At 35.9% G+C, this 20,846-nt stretch overlaps 1 protein-coding gene across 2 annotated transcripts in view; it reads right to left on the bottom strand.

Annotated features, from left to right (window-relative positions):
- Positions 1–2,534: 2,534 nt before the first annotated feature.
- Positions 2,535–20,846, bottom strand: part of LOC136846144 (uncharacterized) — a 59,901-nt gene continuing 41,589 nt past the window's right edge. Inside the window, exons 1-8 of one of the 2 annotated variants that reach the window (XM_067116914.1) lie at positions 17,255–17,406; positions 14,940–15,219; positions 14,012–14,095; positions 12,669–12,891; positions 11,787–11,927; positions 9,339–9,474; positions 8,288–8,406; positions 2,535–7,418 (exon numbers count right to left, since the gene is read on the bottom strand). In XM_067116914.1, coding sequence (XP_066973015.1) covers positions 6,387–7,418; positions 8,288–8,406; positions 9,339–9,474; positions 11,787–11,927; positions 12,669–12,891; positions 14,012–14,095; positions 14,940–15,217 — 2,013 coding nt within the window. In that variant the 5' untranslated portion in view covers positions 15,218–15,219; positions 17,255–17,406 and the 3' untranslated portion in view covers positions 2,535–6,386. Of the gene's footprint in view, positions 7,419–8,287; positions 8,407–9,338; positions 9,475–11,786; positions 11,928–12,668; positions 12,892–14,011; positions 14,096–14,939; positions 15,220–17,254; positions 17,407–20,846 lie in introns of those variants that run through there. The other variant, XM_067116913.1, reaches the window with a different exon arrangement.

The raw sequence follows: 20,846 nt of genomic DNA, 5'->3' as shown, positions 1-20,846 counted from the left end.
TTGACTAAATTTAAACTAGCTCACCTTTCAAACAAATTTCTTAAATACTCGGTAGATACAAGACATAAATATAGTTATTGACGCATAGCTTGAATCAAGAAAATTTATTGTCAAAGTGTGACATTTTTCCTTTGTTAGTGCGGCTGTCATGATTGATCTAAGTGTACACTACTCTAGCTGTTACATGTTCAGCTGCTGAGTAATTGCACTTCATGAAATTTGTCAGTTTGAAAGTATAAGTTTACTGTTTACCAAAGGTTTGGAGATTAAGCCATGATTTTACTATGATAGGATAACCTTGACTGTTGGGGGCGGGGGTGGAAATAACAGCTCCTGATACTGGTAGAGACTCACATGTACATATGTTTTGTATAAGGAGGGCCACTGTCATGCTTGAAAATATTTGTTCAAATATTGAAATTTTGTTGAAGGACCCTACAAATTATGATGATCATGTTTGCTTTGAAAGTGTTTTAAAACAAAGTGTTTTGTTCTCACTAGTTTGACTTTTATTGAGTCAAATGAATTTTCTTTTGTAACTTTTGTAATTATCCTAGGGCAGTTTGTCTGTAGTATTCATAACATTATACCAAGTCAAAATAAAAACCAAGTATTTATTTATACTGGAAAGGGATTGCAGTGCACAAATTATCCTAGCTGCTGGAGTGTATTCAATATGTGCAATATCCATCAATATATGGTAGCTATGTATGTATTGTTCTCAGTAGCCCTAGTCAAATGTAGCAACACCCTTAGCATATGTTACTGTGTAAAAGTTGTGTAAAAGTTGTAAGTCATATAAATATTGTATCATCCCTGGGAGCTTATAAATATTGTAAATGTAAGTGAAGAAAATCTGTGCCTAAGTAAGTTTCTGGGGTATAATTCTATAATCTTCAGATTTGCCTATGCTGTCAATTATTGGTGTTGAGTTCTTACCTTCCCTAAGCCAGTTGGTGCATTACATCTCGTTATTATTGTACTCACAAGACTTAGGAACTTGGTTAATAGTATATTTAATTATTATTGTCTGTTAGGGGAACTCTCATTGTGCAGCCAGCAGAAATATGCTGTAAGTTATTTCACTGAAGTTACTGCTGCCTATCTACTTGTATTTCTACTAGCTTAACATCTTACAGTGCTTCTAGATACAGGTAGTCCCCGGTTAATGGCGAGCTCGGTTAATGGTGATCCGGTTTTGTGGGGCTTGTCTAGCGATGAAAATTGGCAATTTTCGGCGCCGAAAACCGCCGATTTCCGCTTGTCGGCACCGATAATTGGGTATTGGCGCCAATACATACCTAACAGAGGCGCCGATAACCGAAAATCGCCAGTTTTCGGCGCCGGTAAGCCTGAAAATCGCCGAAAAAGCGTCAGAAATCGCCGATTTGTTAGTGGCGATTTTCAGTTATCGTCACACCCCCGGAACGGAACCCCTGCCGATAACCGAGGACTGCCTGTATTGATAATTTTTTAGGTTAAGTTAGTTATGAAGGCCATTCAAGAATTTATGGTTTAAATTTTGTTAGGTGATCTAATAAGACAGATGCATAGACTTAGTGGAAAGGTCTGTACCATTATGCATTTTTTCCATGTACGATGGCTTGGAATATCTTATTGGTTAGAGGTGCAATTCTTCCAATCTTCTCATACATCATTGTAATGCAGTTTGTTTTAATCCTTCACTGGATGAAAATCTTTATGGTATAAGACAGACATGTTTTAATGTCTTTTGCCTCTTAGTGCCACATTGTATATTCAATTGTGAAAATTATGTTTTTTAGGTAACGAGTCATGATATTTAAACTGCTATACAGTCCTGCCTTGCATTTGCTAATTCAGTGTATGTGGGTTCACACGAGATGTTCTTAATTCTTAAAATTCGGAATCACTTCATTTATAAAGTATAAAGTTTGTCTTTTGTTTTGTGGAACAACCAGAAAGTTTCTATAATGAAACTAGTTTTTAATGCAAATCCATCACTCATTTAAATGCTGTATTTATAGTCTCAATATTCATGTTCACAGTCTTTTGTTCACAAAAGAAGAGGTATAATCTTGCAACATTAGCACCACCTAGAGCCTTGAGTGTCCACCACCAGCCACCTCAGCTGGGTACTGGGTGGGTACTTCTGATGTGGTTAAACTGTTTGAATGAAAAACTAGTTATATATATTATAAAAGTTCAGTTAACAACCTGGACAGAGCTGTTTATTGCTTGGCTGTCATGAAATACGTGGAGATTGACCTGAGTGCTAGTATCACCACAGTACTTTTCTTTTGTGAACAAAAACAGTTTGGGGATACAGTATTGGAGACCACAAATGAGGCATTTATGATTGAAGGTACTGATTCTAACAAGCTACATATAGATAACTAACCACACTCATTGATATCAGTTCTCTAGTGTCCCAATAAAAAATTAACCTTGCAGTTCTTCATCTGACTAAATTATGTGTTCAGTAAGAAATGTATATTTCAAGATTTATAACATAGGTGATGCTTTATCAAAAAAGGCTTTTTAAACATCTGTACGGTAGCAGAAATTTAATTTTGAATGTATAAGTGAGAGTGCAGAGTATTACAGAAAATCTGAGTAACGAGTCTTGTTTGGTCCTAATTTTTCTCCAAATTATGTCAATTTACTCTGCATTAATGGGGCCTTGTTTTAACATGATCTTTGTAATGGTACATCACTGATTTGTATTGCAATTACATTTTCATTCCATGCTATGTTCATCTTTCTACTACTTTAGATATTTATTTAAGGTTTTGTCTACAAAAATATAGATGTGCTATTTTTGTCTTCCTTGTTACGTTATATAAACCGATTATGCACAGTGTTGCACATTTTGTTACATCTTTTAGAGATCTCAAGTGAAATGCTAATGCAATAAAGCATAAAGATCGAACGTGCTTTACATCCTGCACCTTTGTAGCATCCTAAATTGAACAGGGTATTTTTTAATCATCATGATAAAAACATTTTTCATCTTATTTTTCTTTGGTGACTTCTGCTTGTGCATATTCTTCGTAAAATTCCCACTGTTATGGATCTTCATCTAAGCCTTTGCCCATGATTTACAAGTTTTACAAGTTTGTGTACAAGTCTCTATCCTGTTATATTTGTTACAAACATAATCCTTCACTCATCTGACTGGATACTCTTCACACTGTCATTTCCATACCATCTTGATCGAGGTCTCCCTACTGTAGCACTATATTTAACACATGCCTCCATATCTTTCTCATTTGTAAAATTAATAAGATTGTCCCACCTAACTCCACTAATGAATCTTATAAATTTTTAGCTGCAACTTTTCAAAATTACCATAATTTTCTTTAGTATAAGGTTAAGGAAAATGGAGATTCTGGCAAAAGTTCTTTCACGGATTTGTTTCCAAAAACTTGACATTCACTGTCAATTTTATTTTGGACATCCACTGAAAAAATGTTTTAATGTAATTTTGTTACACTACATTCTTTACTTGACTCTCCAGTCCACATCACCTACATATTTATAGGAGCCTTTCTTTTTTGCTCTCTTTTGTAGCTTCCTCATTTGCTGCAATTAAACAATAAAGGACTTGGTGCTGACCCTTAACACAACAGTTTTGTCATATTCTTCTGATATACCTGACATTATCTTCACCCTAAATCTTATGCTATTGTACATTAACATCACTTACAACGAAAAGATATTTTTTCAAATTTCACAGATACCAGTAGTCTTGAAAAAAATTTTTTTTTTTCAAATTTCACAGATACGTTGTCAAATTTTTTCAAATTTCACAGATATGTTGTCAATTTTTTTTCAAATTTCACAGATACGTCATCATTGTCTTGATTCTTTGGGTAATTAAAAGGTTTTTGTCACTTAACTAAATGTCACCAATAGGCATTATACCTTCACAGATACATACACTTACTGTAGATTTTCAATTGATTATTCAGCAGCTTCAGGCCAAAAGAGGACTGAGAAATATGATATATATCAATCAGACCAGACAGTAAAAGTCAAATCTCAGCTTTCAGAATATGAAGGGGGTAAACTACAACAAGGATTCTTAGCTTAGCTCACTCTTGGACTGATACAGAAGTCACAACATTGCAGATTAGATCCAGTAACAATGTGAGTGGTCAAAGAGTTATCCTCATGTCAGAGAAGATCAGGGTCATTCCATGTCCAAAATATGGCAAGCCTAGTCCCTAACCTGACCAAGACCAGATCCAGTGGATAGGGCATGATTCTGATGGAGTGGAGAGGCTACAAGACAAAATATATTTCAGGCAAGAAAAGTAGCTTAATGAGACCACTGAGCCACATATTTTGACATGAGTTTGCCCAAAGGATTTGTTCTTGAATGGGAGGTGAAAATTGTAGCAAGATAAATGGAAGAACCACGGAATAAATGACAAGCAAAAGAAAAAAAGGCAATGCAACTTGGGATCAAAGACAATCTCAAAGAATCTTAAGTACCGTCTACCTTTGAAGATCAAATTCAAGATATGTTGAAGAGCAGATTTTAAAATTTTTTGAGTTTCAAAGCCCTAAATTGGGTAAAATAAATGAAATCTGAACTAATAATGAATAAAGATATATACATTCTGAATTTTTCTGTATCCAGTACATTTTCTTGGACAGACTTAGGTGTAGTATACCACCTAACCCATAGAATTTGAATTGATTCTTTGGGACTTGGTTGAGCATGGTGAAAGTCTAATGTCAAGCTTTGCCCCCTACTGCTGGGTCTCGGCAGACCAACGACCCTAAAGACACTCGGCATTGTGTATATCTAGGTACTGTAAGTCCTAGAACAGCCCACAACGGAAGGGTTCATCTGTCCTTTAAATGAAGGTTTGCGGTATGCAAGTGAAAATATCTGGACAAATTTCAAATTCACATCCCTTGACGAAAAAATTCAACACAAATTTTGACAATCACTATAGGAAACAATTCACTCCAAATAACTTTGCAACATACAAAACTAGTCCTATGAAAACAAGGAAACTTTAAAAAGAAAACTGATACCAGGTCCAGCTTTGATTCATTATGACTTCCTTTTCAGAAACCATAATTGTTCACAGTTCCCATTTCTGAAAACAGACATGAGAATACAACCAATAAAATTTGAAAAGTACTTATTCCGATGGACATCAAGAAAAATCTTTCTGGCTACGGATAATGAGTGGTTAATATAAGCAAATATGAAAATAAATAACAAATGTCATTGTTACAAAACATTACACCATGAACAGCCTAAAAGGGGCAGTGACATTACCAAGAGATGAAACATTAATTGACAGCAACAATATTGTGTCCCTCCAAAAAAATTATGGAAAACAAAGATATACACGGCATTCCCCTTACGCAAAATAAAGATACACAGCTGACAGTAGCAGAAATAAAACTGCATGGGCAAAACTTGCTCCAGAAACCATAATATTGGGACTTAACAGGGAAATCAGACCAATGTTCCATAATTTGTACAATCCAATAACTGCAGCAAATATGGCTATACTGCAAAAAAATAACAAAACTCCCAAATTATAAATTTCCAAAATAAAATCATTTTCAATTCTAACTGAACTCTCAAATGATGACACTGTCACTAACAATAATTCTACAACAGACCACAGATCCTTCGTGTATAATTCCTTTGACTACTACCGACCTGAAAGGAGATCCTCTCATAAAGTAAAGAATAGCAGGAAAATGAAAACCTCACATTTCTCAATCCTCTTTTGGCCTGAAGCTCCTGAATAAGTCACTGAAAATCTACAGTAAAACTGTGACATCCCTCCCAAGTGAGGAAAACTGCAAAACAAAACAGGTTACCGGAACACTCACGGTACGCGCATAAATTACCTGCATATGGAAACTTAGGCAGAATAAATCGATATTCCAAGCATACTGTTATGGCAGATATTGCAAGAAAAATAACCTACAAATACCACGCAAGAGAAAAATCCTGGCAACAAAGGCATGACAGCCGCAACCAAAAAGGGTGCGCAGTAGAATGCAGAGCATTGATAAAGTAATCATCAAGTGATAGGGCATTGGCTGCGCCACCACAGTGGAACCATATTTCTTGGAACTTTATTTCATTCAGTTGGATGCGTCGTGCGGTGACATGCTATTTTATGATGAAGGAGCTTCTAGTTACAAATTAATGTTGTACAATATTTTCAAAACTGAGCATCACCATGTGGTGTCCAATACTTTTTCCCAGGACTGGAAGATCTATTAACAAAAAAGTTCATTAATTTACAATCCTTTTGAACTGAAAACAATATAAAAAGCTTCATTAGTTTTTTACTTTTATGAAAAATACCACGATAAAATGTTTCATCTGCATAGGTACCCGAGACACAGAAACTGTAATGCTACTTAACACCCATCAGATTATCTATAATCAAATTTCCATCACTGCTCAATACAAATTCTTCAGCATACAATTCAGCCTGAGCATTGGAGAAGTTTTGTTCTTCACAGGCAACTTCCCTTTCGCCAACAACAATTCTTGCTTCTTCATCCACACACACCTCCTCAATGCTCAGCATTTTACATCCTTCATTGAAAAGCAAATCCCCATTCTCATTCATGATTTGAAGACTCTTATTATTAGGCTGAGTATCTTCCCTTACCAAGTCTGGCTTATCCAGTGTGCTTGGTTTTAGAACAGCTGAAGAAGCCTTCCTGGTACAGTGACTGCGTACATGTTCCCTGTACGTTGCACACCTGGCAAATGCTTTTTCACAATATTTACACTTCCAGGACCTTGCCTTACGGTGAGTCTGGTTGTCGTGCATGATCAGGTGGAAGTTTGTACGAAATCCCTTCCCACACTTATCACAGATGAATTTTTTCTCCTCGTGTATTAGTAGATGATTCCTCAAGGTTCCTGGGTGACTAAATACCCTGGTACATTTTTCACATGTATAAGTCTTACCTTCATGTAGTTTCATATGATACCTAACAGATGATTTTGACGTAAACTGTTTGCCACATTGATCACATGAAAATCTCTCACTGACACAATCTCCATTATTCTGCATTTCAACGTTGTGAAACATTTTGAGATGATTCTCCCACGCACCAATTCTCACTAGAATTTTTCCACAAAATTTACATTCAATAGTGGTGTGGGTTTTCTGATGTTTCTTCAATTCTTCGCCAGTCAAAAACACTTTCATACAAAATTTGCAAAGATGAACAATTTCTGACCTTTTTCTATACTTCCTCTTAATTTGGTTAATAGGTTTACCTTGAACAACTGCAAGTCCCCTACCTGTGGGATTCATTTGAGGAGATGTTTTATAGACCTTGATTGTTATTGGTTTAGGAACACCTATTGGTACATCCTTTTCAGTGGGAGCTGGAATAGCAGTTCTGGTTGAATGTGTTATTTTTATTACCTGGAAAAGAAAAACATCATTTTAAAATGAAATTGTTATCGTATGCACACACACAACATTTTGGAGAGATATGAAGTCAATTTATACATAATAATGCAGTAAAATTTTAGCATAATGTTATCAACATTTAAAGAGGCCATCAAATTGCACATCTAGGCTAGCAAAGTAGCCTGCCCAAAGGATCTGTTCATGATAATTGAAAACTGGAGCAAGGTTGAGTTAAACTGTTAAACAGCAAAGTAGGCCTATACCTGAAGGAAAAACTGGAAAGTAAATGGAAGGAAGCAATGCATCTCTGGCTGAACAAATGCTGCAAAGAACCTTTGGTACCCTCTACGATGCAGCACTGCAAGGACACTTTGACACTAGCTACATAATATATTTTCTTTGAAGGAGGAAGCTTAAACAGTGAATTACTAAAGTTACTTTATCCATGTAAACATTAGTATCCTCTAAGTAGATATTGGTAACACATAAGCTATAATCTTAATCTTAAATACCACATGGTATCAGAGAAAATTCCATATGCTGTTAAAGCAACAAGTTTAAAATATAAGAGGCAGCTGACTTTTCCCAAGGAAAAAATTGGCAAAATACTTCCACATTAGCATATATGGCAAATATCAGAACATGCAAATTAGACCTTTAAAACAATTATAAAATTCTTCCTACAAGAAACCCAACTGATTTCGAACAGTAAAATATAACCACAGTAAATGGACTGTTACCACAAAATCCAGTGGCTAAGCAAAGTTTACCTGTTACACAGAAACCAAATAAAATATCAATAACGAGCATAAATACTGAAAACTGATAAAGAACTAGCCCAAACCCTGGTACAGTGTTACAACAAGGGAAATTTGACTAACCTTCGGTAATTCTGCTTCTACTTTGTCGTTTGGTGCAGAGCTTGAAAATACTTGTTTTACTTCCACAACAGTTCCTTCACTATTCTTCAAAACCGTTTCCCTCTTAGTAGTTTCCAAATCTGATTTGGAGAAGCAAAATTTCATTAAAGGAAATTCCATCCTTAAGAAATACAGATGATCTGAATTCCAAGACTCAAATTCTTCCTTTAAGAAATGCACATGATCTTAATTCCAAAAGTCATAAACAATATAAACAAACAAACAGAGATTTAACACCTCATTACACAACTGGAAAATTCTAACAGCTTCAGGTAGACTAAGATTATACAAACAAATTAACTAGCCAAATGCACAGGCCTCGCCTGAAGTAATCCTTTTCATAATTACGAGAGTTGAAATCTGAACCAAGGTAGAGTTGCTGAAAGAGGGATGGGTGATGGTCCTTGAAAGGAATACAGTACCATCCCAAAGGACTGAAACTTCCCTAGGGTTCTGCCACTATCTCTGTTACATTGCCCAATGGCATGGTGGGTATTCCCCTTCTCATGGCAGCTGGAAAGAGGGACTGCCAACCTCAGCAACTGCCTCCTTTCTTCTTCCCCTTCCCATCCTTTCCTAGCTGTGGCTGGGATAGGAGGGGCAAAGGGTTGGGAAGGCTCAGCACTTTATCAAGAGGAAGAAGGTTAGATCACCTGTTGCATTTAGGAGGTACAGGCTTCCTCCTACAAGGCATGTCAGGCTAGGCCACACCTGATGGTTTAGATGCAGTTGTCTTTGCACCCACAGGAGGTTTGAGGGGAAAATGCATGGTAGATAAGAGGATCACAAGACTTGGATCTTCGCTCCACTGCTGCCTGCACCTTACTCTTCAGCAAGAGTGAAGGAAGTTGGACACGTAGTTGTCACTTGTTTTAGATTAAGCCACCATTACTATCCCAAAGATTAAGTTATGCAAGTTCTTGATCATTACCAGCAAGCATCATACTTCCACAGTTTTGTTAAACTGACACACAGTCAAATGATAACATATTCATACTTGGCCTGGCCTTACCTCCAATATGTCTTTTGTGAACACTCTGATTATAAATACTCTCTATATTAGCCTTTATGACAGCTGCACGATGTTGTACTTCATCCAGTTCATCCAGAAGTCTATAGCATTGCTGGCACAATGACTTTGAGTAAGCCTGAAAACACAAAGGTTTGAGTTTATGACAACACGAAGTACTGCAGCATTAAAGTCTTCAGAAATTAATACATTTTTTAACATGGAAAGTTCAAGTTTATAATTATGCACACATTTACAGTGAAGCCAAAAAGACCATATTTTGCTAAGCAAGATTCTAATGAATAGAATTCTTAAATACGTGAAAAGAAATGAGAAAAATGATGCCACTGGAAGAAAAGTATTAATATAATAAAAGTGAAAATAAAAATTTTAAAAGTAATTTGTATTTTCCCCTGAGTGTAAAAACCAGAGCTTTTTATGTAGGAGTACTCCCAAGTGCAAACTGGAATCAGAGGAATGACGCACTTCCATACGATATCTAAAAGTTTGATCTTTTCCACTATCAGTATATATATATATATAAAAAACAATAGATGATAACATATTTATATTTCACGATAGAGGACTGGACATGAGAGAGACACCTAGCGGGAAAGAGATCAAAGAGGCTGACAACGAGATGACATTATGATGGAAATTGCAATGTTACAAAAATATAAACAAAGAGGGCTTACAACAAGAAGCCGGGGAAGAATACTTGATAGCTATGTAACAACAATTTAAATAATGCATAACTGAATAAAAAAAAGCATATCAACTATGATAGAATTGAGGAAGTGTATCAATAATGATAATACTGACAATTGTGATTGAAAAGATAACAATAACCATTATGTGATATCAGTCTTAGTCATAAGCACTGTTATTCAAAAGGGAAAACAGTTGGGATGCAGAGATAATAACATACAAAGACCAAAAACAAAACTAAAAACTTAGCAGTGTGAAATACTGATAAGCAACTGAACTTCACGCAATACAACTGCCACTTGACGTAAACTGCAATGTAACGTACCAACTTCAACTTAACATCAGACTTAATAACGTAAGGGGATATAAACTCAAAATATAACAAAACAAAATAAAGAGAAAAGCAGAAGCCTCTTCACATGGTCTTGATCAACATAGAAAAGGCATATGATAGGGTGCCTTGACATGAAGTGTGAAGAAGTCTGAGGGAGTGAGAGGCACCGTATAAAAATACGAGTTACCAGAGATACGTATACAAACATAACAATCAGTGTGAGAAGTAAGGTAGGGATGACTACTAGCTCCCAGATCAAGATAGGGCTACACCTGGGATCAACTCTGTGCCCCTTCTTCTTCAATATCATACTGGATGTAAAGACTGAGGATATAAGGGAGAGGCCCCCTTAGTTTATGTTTTATGCTGACTACAAGACAGAAACACCTAGAAAAGGCTCATTAAAAATAATGACCTCCACTAATACTCGCTCATACCTTTATAACCAGCAACAATGAAAAGCTGAAATTTAAAAGCAAACAAGTATACTGTATTTACAATAGCCAGTCAGGCAGCAACAAAGCGCTTACAGCATATCCAGTCCATGATTAAAAAAATTTACTAAAATTACATAGGGAGCTAAAACTACAGGTCATTCCTGCTTGGTAGACACAGTGATTTTGACTTACCACCACTAGAGGTGCTAATGTAAGGAATGCATACCTAACCAGTTGGTGGGTCTATTCTGTGGAGTGTGTCTACATGGTCTGCTGATCGCATGATGTGATAACAGTAAATTGATAAGATGTTTGAAAACAAAGATTATGATGTCTGTTAACGAAAGAAAAGAAGAAGGAATCACAAAAGTGGCCAAGTGGACGCTATTGGAAAGGTGTAAGAGGTACAGAATGTAATATACAGTGTTACACGAAGTGATTTGAAAAACTGCTACACTACTGGAAAATAAAATAAGCAGGAAGACAAAAGACTTATGATGCACCAGTGAATACGTGCAAAGAAAATGGAGAAAGTTTTGAAAAGGTGTAATTACATAGCAATACGATTTATGGTCAGCGTACAGTGGGAGGACATATTACAAATGGGGCAGTGGTGAGGAGATACAGTACCTAGTGGCTAAATGATAAACAAAAATTAAATACTGTGAAGGTTTGTAGTTGTGATGAGAAGGAATAAAGAACTGTTAGTCAGAAAAGCAGTAGCCATGGAAGTCACAAGACAAAGACCTGAGAATCAGGAAAAAAGAGCATGAATGAAGACCTCGGCCAGATGGGAATTCAGGCAAAAAGTGCACAAAGCAAAAAAGAGTGGAGAGAACTCATTTCACATTTTTACAGGATAAATGGATAGGTGTTAATAATGATGACAGTATGAACACACCAGCCTTATATATTTTTGGCTGAAGTAATGCTGTTGATTACTAGCAAGAGAATATCTAAAATTATACATACCTTATCAGAATGCATTGGTATATTAACCAACACTGCTAACATAACAACCACCCTTTGCTGAGTGTGGTTGGTAACGCTAGACTCTGAATACAAATCCAGTACTCCAACAGTTAAAGAATCCTTTATAACTGCATCACAAACCTGAAATTTTTATATTTATCATTTATCAATTTTTATTCAAGACATTCATTGTTCAGTGTTATGAACTTTTATTCAAGACATTCATTGTTCAGTGTTTATAATAATATATATATATATATTATATAATATTATGACTACAGGATGAAAAATATAGGTTGTATCCTATATATATTATATATATATTGAAAACAAGAGAGAATATGATTCCTTTACGTGACTGATTTCCCTGGAGTTAGGCTTACAGGTTACTTGGGAACAGTAAAAACTGTTTCAGGACATGCTATTTCAAACCAAAAATCTACTTAGTGTTACATAGCTCTCCTTGATACCCCTGATACAGTAGTAAGGGAGAAAAAATATGTCTGCATATATGTAGAAGTATGACTGAGTAATCTTGGCTTAAAATCACATCACATCCCCATGAACTTTAAGGGAATTTATTATAGAAAATGAGCAGTGAGTAGAGATATGAGTGAGTGGTACCATAAAAATTTGATAACTACTGAACTTCCTAATGACTACTGTAGAAAGTTGTTTGACTATGAAATGCCACAATTTGGTATGAAAATACCTGCAATACTTTAACATCAGGAAGTACAAAGTTAGCCTCTGATTAAGATTCATGTTCAAATTTTCTTAAAGGTGAAGTTCAGCCTCACTGTATAAGGGAGTTGACCTCCAATCTAATCAAACTATCCAGAGATATGCATTATATATCTAAAAAAAATGTAATATTCTTACCAAACATACTGTAGGATAATCGTAACTGACAAGGTCCGCTATTGTCTCAGGTCCCTCAGAAAAAATATCACAGATATTTTTCTCCAGATGGCTATCAAAATTGTCTAATTTTAGGGGTGGAAGCACTTTACTACATCCTCTGTTTTCTAGTGTGACATTTTGCATTACCATTGGAGAATCTGATGACGAAGTATCCTCAAAGGTAGAGCCACATTCCTTGCATCTATAATTGAAAACATCAACGTTAGACATTTACTTAAACCATGCATATATTATTACAATACTTTCACTATTCCTTTGAAATGAAGGAAATGCAAAGACCTACTGTTTTATTTCTTGAATTTAAGGCATGACACATGACATTTAATATGTTATGTAAACAGACTTTTGCTTTTTTCAATCCTACCCTGTGCTAATTTCTTTGAAAACTCCCTCCACTATTTATTCCAACTTCAGTGTTAATTGCCTTTGCAAAGGAAATTATGTTTTTGGTTCCTTTTCTCCACCTGTCTATTAGTAAACTTACTTGAATACTAATGAACAGATGTTTATATAATCTTTTCTAAGATCCATCATGTTCTGCTGAGCAAATGATTTGATTCTGGAAGTCTGGTTCTGAATCCAAGATTTTTCAATCACTTGTTTACCAATATTTTCAGCAATGCGTCCAGAATCAGGATTTTTTTTTATTGCTTTTTTTTTTTACAGTTGTCAAAATTTATTTTCATTAATAAAATGTAAATCTTCCAAAGTAGATATATCCAACCCCCATAATACAATGAGAACCTCTGATCTCCATTTCTCTTCTTCAGAGTTAAACAAATTAAATCACAGGAGTATAAATTGTTCATAACTAATATAGATTATATTACCTCCTTCCAGCATTGGTTGACTTACATAATACCTGATCTTAATCCAAATGGAAGAAACTGGATGTAATCTACTAGATCAGAAGCAATACGTGTAATATCAAATAACTAAACCTGTCACTTGAGAATTTATTCTGCGATTTATAAAATTTTTTTTATTTAATCATGTATATTATATCTGAACAAACAAGCTGATAACAGTGATCATTCTTTTATAAATGCTGAATTTAAAACTGAATATTATGCCTATCAAAGGAAAAAAATAACATGAGAAAAAAAGTATTCCATTAACGCTAATGCTGGATATCCTTTCAAAGAAAGTTAAGCTGAACTTGTACGGTTTGAGAATGACCTTATAAAATTTTCTTTGCATTACACCATTCATGCTTTTGATGTACATGAAAAAAACAAGAAAATGTTTAGTATTCACCACAACTAAATGGATGTCCACAGTAAAATATATATTCTGCATACCTTTTTTCTTCTTGAAGTTGAATGGCAAAAGAATCCCCATGCAAATATTTCTTCCGTATGCGAGAGTCATTTTCTTCAAGGTTGCTGGAAGAAAAGCAACATATTTTAAACAAATTCTCTATCCAGTAAATTTCTTAGGTTTAAAAAATGCAAGTGACAAATCATGCTCCAAATGTCCATTCTATATTTTTTTGAATCTTAAATAAAAGGACAAACCTTGAAACGTGAAAATTGCCGGAACTATGTAAGCTACATGACAATTACTGACAAGTGATTATTGTACTGTCTGGGCAGTATGACCCAGATGTCCAAAAAATACCATAATTTGAAAGTGTAATTGGGGAATAAACATTTTATACTGTGACTTAGCTAGCTTAAACAAATTTTTATCATTTGCAACATCTTTCATTACTTTTATCACACAAGCTGTTTATGGGGTGTTCCTAGAGCTTCTTTTAAGTTATGACAGCATGCCTAACAAAGTCAGGTAGTCTTCAACCAATTACTACCAGATAAGTAGTCTACAACCAATTAATCACTACCATCTAGGACCATCACTTGCATTTGTGGTCACCTGACCACCTGTGATGAACATTCCTCCTAAAAATGATACTGAAGCCTGCAACACTCCTGCCAAGTGTAAAAGTCTAGCCTCCCTACTTCATACTTATCCTGGGAAGATCTCATGTTTCAGAGGAAAAAACCTACACACAGGAGTCCTTGAGGCTTCAGAGGGATCATGCAGTTGTACTCTTTCCTTTAAGACTTGAGCAAACAATTATTCTGTGTATAAGAACCTACAACAATAAAACAATAAAACAATTTGAGTCCTACAAGTTACAGCCTTCCTCTAAAGCTTTTCATTTGAATTAGGTTTATGCTACAGAAGAAAAATCACACTACCATGTCAACATTTAATATTTCTTACCAATCTGGTAGTGCAGCTGAAGGAACAGCACCACGTTTTAATTTAGGACGACTTTCCGCTTGACCAGGATTCAACTCATGACTAAGATTACGCCGGTAGTCACTTGGTTTAAAGTGGAGTCCACAAATTGCAGCATTCTTAAGATTGACACTGTCTGCCCTTCTGCAAAACTTCAACCACTTGGCAGCTTCAGCTGTGTTATTTGGAAATCTGTGGAAGACAATTTTCTCTCTACTCTTGTTGGATGACTTGCACCCATATACTGCACAATACACCATCTCTGAAAATAATTAAAAACCTACTGGTAATATTTAATACAAAACAAAGGAAAAACATTACTTGTACACAAAAAAAGAAAAAAAAATGTTTGTAGTTAGTTATATCTTTATTAAAACAGGACCAATGGACAGTAACATTTTGAAAATTTCGACCTCCCACACGTTAATCCTATGGGTACAAGACTTTCCTTTACTGCAACACAACTGTCTTTTCTAGAGACTTAGAGAACAGAGTTGGAATAACCCCAAAGCATACAGAAATTTACATAAGGATTGTCTTGCTTCATAAAACTTGAGAAAACAGACATAAAATCCCAAAATAGACTTTTTTTTTATTAGAAATCACTTACAAATTTCAAATGCTGTATGAAGTAATTATCGATCTCGTTCTATTCTTCAGCTGAATAATTATTTCAGTTTCTGAGAAGCTATGGCTTCTACGTATCATTTTTATGACAGTTTCTTTCCAATGAACCTCATGAAATTTAGCTGGAGATAATCCCTACTTTCCTCATCCACTAACTTATTTCCTTGCTCTCACATAACAGGCAGTCCCTGGGTTACCACGGGCTTGACTAAAGACGTTCCAAGTTTACAAAGCTCTTCAACATTTCTATGTCATGCTATGGAATACTCCAGCATAAAGGGCTCTGGTTTGTATTCCTGTAGCACTTCCAAGCTTACAAAGCTCTTCAACATTTCTATGTCATGCTATGGAATACCCCAGCATAAAGGGCTCTGGTTTGTATTCCTGTAGCACTACCACTGCAAATGAAACCAATCAGCAAACTCTCTGCAGGGCAAATCAGGACTGTAAACCCTACCCCAGTAACATAAGCAAACCCAGTGAGAATCTACTGTAATGGGTGACATAAAGCAACATATCCACTTATTGTCTCACTTGATAAATCTAAATTGTTCAGAAATTACTTGGTCCTTATTTTGAACAAAATCCATACAGAAGGTGCTTTGCCATAATTACAAAACAAACGGTCATCAACCAAAGAATTGCTCAAGTAAAAGGGCTTTAAATGGAAGGCACTGGAGGGCACAGCAAGACATCTGTGAGGGACAGCAGTTGAAGATGAGGAGCTGGGTTACTGACAAATGAGTGGGAGGTGACATGCCACACACTTGCCTACCACCAATTATCCACCTTGTTACCAAGTTTCAAAGAACATCGGCTTTTGCAGGGAATGCCCTGACATGGAAGACAATGGTTTAGGACATATTCTTGTAAGAAAAAAAATTGATAGCCTATGGGCTACATTAAGCCGATGGCTCATTTCTTGCTAAACAGCACAGATTAACAGGGACTTAAAATTTGAAGAGCAGTCATATAACATGCATATTTAGGCTACAAACGTCCCATGTCGAAGCAACAATTAAGCCTCAGTACTAGTGGACAAAGAAGTGTTATATGTGAAAAATTTGTAAAAGTTCAGGTCCCTTAATACTTAAGTGTATTTTCTCAAGATTTTGGCGGACCACTGCCCCCCGCCCCCAAAAAAAAAAAACCACTCAAATTCTACTTTTAAACATAGGCATAGCCTAACAAATAGCCTAAACCTGTCACTATTTAATGACCAGAATCAAATACAGAATTTAGGCCAAGGGCCAAGCACTGGGACCCATGAAGTCATTCAGCGTTGAAATGGAACAGTGAAAAGGTTTGCAAGGCGTGACAGCGGGTAAACCTCAAGGCAGTTGCACTACGAATCAATTGTAAGGAGAGGGTTGAGGAAAGTAAGACGGAAGAAAGAGAATATGAAAGGAGGTACAGTAAAAGGAACGAAAGAGGCTTGCAGCTAGGGGCACCTCACTATTTAAGGATAAAAGAATTAAAACTTATACCCTTACTGCATATTTAGGATACAGCCTAACCTGACCTCCCATTATGTGACCCTAGCTAAGCACGTATGTAAAAAATCGGTACAAACGTAATTAAAAATAAAATTCTGGCCAAACGCTGGGACCTATTAGGTCATTCAGCGTAAGGGAAATTGAGAATAAAAGCAGGTCATAATTATGGCTTACCTTTTCCTTTCTTTTGGATGCTTTAATAAATCATTCACCATCAAATTACCTAACTGAAATGGCTGACAATGAATTATCACGAGAGTTAAAAGCTTTGCCTTCAAGCAGTTCAGCACAGGCCACCTCAGGCCAGTGTTGTTATTAATAGTAGTATTTTATGGATCGTCCGTTGTAACGGCTCTGACGTCGTTTTATTATGCCCTTGTGCTTGTGTTGATTTGGGTTTTCTATTGGTACAGTCCCGTAAGATTTTCTTAAATCCTTTCCTATGTTCAAAATCCTCTCTAGAAATGTCAGTGAAAGGCAAAGATATTAGCTACGACTTCATCTAATTGATTTGGCTGCTGCGTGAAACTGAATCTGCTCCTGACATTTTTGTGTGCTGGGCAATGAAGGTGGAAATTTTCCAAATTTTCTTTGACTTCTTTTCACTGCAAACATCTCGTTTCTTCCCCTTTTAATCTTTTCTTTCCAATAACCTCTAGCCTGTTTATTCTAGCTCTGCTTACTAACTCTGCCTTCTTGTTAAGACACCAAGTTTATTCTCTTAAACTCTTCTTCATTTTCTTGTACATGTTCAAGGTTGACTTCTCATCAATTCCTCTATCCCATGCTTTTTTTTTAATCGTTTCTTTAAACTGCTTTGCTGCATCTGCTTTTATGTTTAGAATTAGATCCAACTCCTTCAAATATACTCTTCAATTTACATTATCCAATATGTTTTCTCGTTTTCATGCTGACCTAGTACTATTCTCATTGATTTAAAAAGAAAACTTAAAAATACACGAACCTCGTGTATTTTCACTGATTGGAGCAGTTAAGGCCCAGAGAATATTCTTTTCTCTGAAAAGTCACAGAAAAAAAGTCACAGGGAAAAAAATTCACATTAGTCTTTCCTAGATAGTGACTCCTAAGGGTTTTAACCTTGTATGTATCGATCTTGGCGGCGTGTTTAGTACAAGTCCGTTGGGGGATTACGTAAAAACATAAACAAAAGACTGTAAATACCATCAAGATAATGACCCCCAAATATATTGTGAATTTTTCCTTGTAACTTTATTACCGACCACCATAAATTAATGTAACTTTTTTCCTATCCAAAATTGTGACTTTTTTTCTGTTACTTTTTCTTCCTGTGACTTTATTCCCGGCCACCCTCCCCCAACCCCTCCATCAACGAAGTTGAGAAGTCTACGGAGTTTCTTTCCTACGGTCTTATAATTTTTTTTTGTCTTTTATTAGAGAAAATATACAATATTTTACATTTTTAATAGTATTAAAATCAGAATTTAATCAAAGGTAGCTTAACTTTACCAAAAACAAATATAATTTTATTGTACCATTCGGGTTGACATATTTTATCATGTACATTTTACAAATAATCTATGTATTTCAATGTTAATATTTTTCTGTAGTTACCCTTATAAGATTTTATCAGTACATATTATCTATTGGTTACTAAGGAAATCCTTCTCCCTTGATTGACTTCATCTTTTTAAAACTTATCACATAATAATACAGTCACATCTATTGCTATATGATAAGCATTGGGGGGACCCGCCCCCAACGCAGTCAGATGCTTGGCCCCCCAGTTGAAATTTCCTTTGTAGCTAAACTTTAACCCCTTGGCGGCCAAAAGCAAAACTGTTCATTCATGATATTTTGATCCAACTTAGTTCCTCGTTGGGCGAGTCGGTAAAGTTGTGGGCTAGCACTCGCTAGGCCCGAGTTTGAGTCTCCGGCCGGCTAATGACGAATTAGAGGAATTTATTTCTGGTGATAGAAATTCATTTCTCGCTATAATGTGGTTCGAATTCCACAATAAGCTGTAGCTCCCGTTGCTAAGTAACCAATTGGTTCCTAGCCACGTAAAATAAGTCTAATCCTTCGGGTCAGCCCTAGGAGAGCTGTTAATCAGCTCAGTGGTCTGGTAAAACTAAGGTATACTTAACTTTTTTTTTTTACCCAACTTAATGTTATCAACTTATGTATGAAGTGATTGAAACTATAGTTACAGTTTTGAATAAGTGCAATGCAATTGGCTACTGTTCCTTAAAGTTAATTTCCAGGGAGAGAGATGAGGAAGCGGGAACGGGGCAGATTGAAATTTTGATGAGATTTTGGTGGGCCATAAGTCCTTTGTGTTAATGATGATATGCACTCTTTTGATATACTTACTTGACAATGTTATTACTATCCTTGTCATGTAAATATATCAAAATATATGAAAATTAAAACTTGATAATAGAAATTAGTCTAGTGTTGAATATAAGGTTGTGAGGAAATTAACATTACACTATTTGATACATTTGCATATAGTAAGAGTCGGAAATTAATTGAAAATTGAGCTCTATAATTCCAAATATAGTCTTACTGGTTACTAATACTTTGTTTTTCTTCAGTCACGTGGATATATACATTTGAGAATAATATATTTTACTAATTACAGAACAGTTCTTCATTGGATGGGTGGGTAGAGCTCTCGGCTAGCACACTGTTGGCCGAGCGTTCGACTCTCTGACTGGTCAATGAAGAATTAGAGGAATTTATTTCTAGTGATAGAAATTCATTTCTCGTCATAACATGGTTCGGATTCCACAATAAGCTGTAGGTCCCGTTGCTGGGTAACCAGTTGGTTCTTAGCCACGTAAAATAAATCTAATCCTTCGGGCCAGCCCTCTCTAGGAGAACTGTTAATCAGCTCAGTGGTCTGGTTAAACTAAGATATACTTAACTTTTTTAACTAATTACAGAATTGGTACATAAGTTTTATGTAGTTTTCTTTTGCCACCCCCCCAAAAATATCTTGGCCCCACCCCCTGATGGATTGGCAGATACGCCACTGCATGAGGATGTTATCATATGACGAATGGCGGTTGCAGGGAAACACTCAAATGATTATCAGAAAGCTGATAAGACTTCTTGGAAACTCCTCGAGAGCCTTGACAATGCCAGCCATTGTTAGCAACTGCTGAGTGATTTTTATTTATCGTTCTTTTTTTTTTTTTTAGTGTGAATGTTACGTACTGTTCCTAATCCTTTGTCTTATCGAGGTCACAGGAACGGTCACTAGTTGGTATCAGTGCCAGCAACGCTCACGAGGTTTTCGACGCATGCGCAACGACGAAGGGGGAGGGTGGCGTGGGAACAGATACGACGTGGAATTTTTTCAACTTTCGTCCTGTCTTCGACATGGAATTTTCCTGGGAACATTCTAGAATATTATGTTTACGTAACTTCGGTAGTCTTAGCTAAAACGCTCACTAAATGAATCGGCTGTGCCTGTTGCTTGTGAAGTCATATTCCTATGATCATGGAGTTTCATAAATTTTTTATTAATTAAATCAGGGCTGCTAACTCTGCAACATTGAGTGAAACTTAAGCATTTTCATAATTTCTCATGAGACTTACGCATTCTCATAACTTCTCAAACTCTTCTAAGTAAGAAAAACTTGAAACTTCCAAGTACTTTTTTTTATTCAAACACCTATCAAGAACGTTTAAACATATCAGAAGAGAGTTGGCGTTTGTAGTTTAACCATAAATGGAAAGGGTTTTGTGTCTCAGAACTACAGCCGCGCTTCTTAACAAG

This window comes from Macrobrachium rosenbergii, chromosome 14, assembly GCF_040412425.1.
Source record: "Macrobrachium rosenbergii isolate ZJJX-2024 chromosome 14, ASM4041242v1, whole genome shotgun sequence".
NCBI lineage: Eukaryota > Metazoa > Arthropoda > Malacostraca > Decapoda > Palaemonidae > Macrobrachium > Macrobrachium rosenbergii.
Note: the sequence above shows the minus strand (reverse complement) of the source record. Positions and strands in the feature narration are given on the sequence as shown.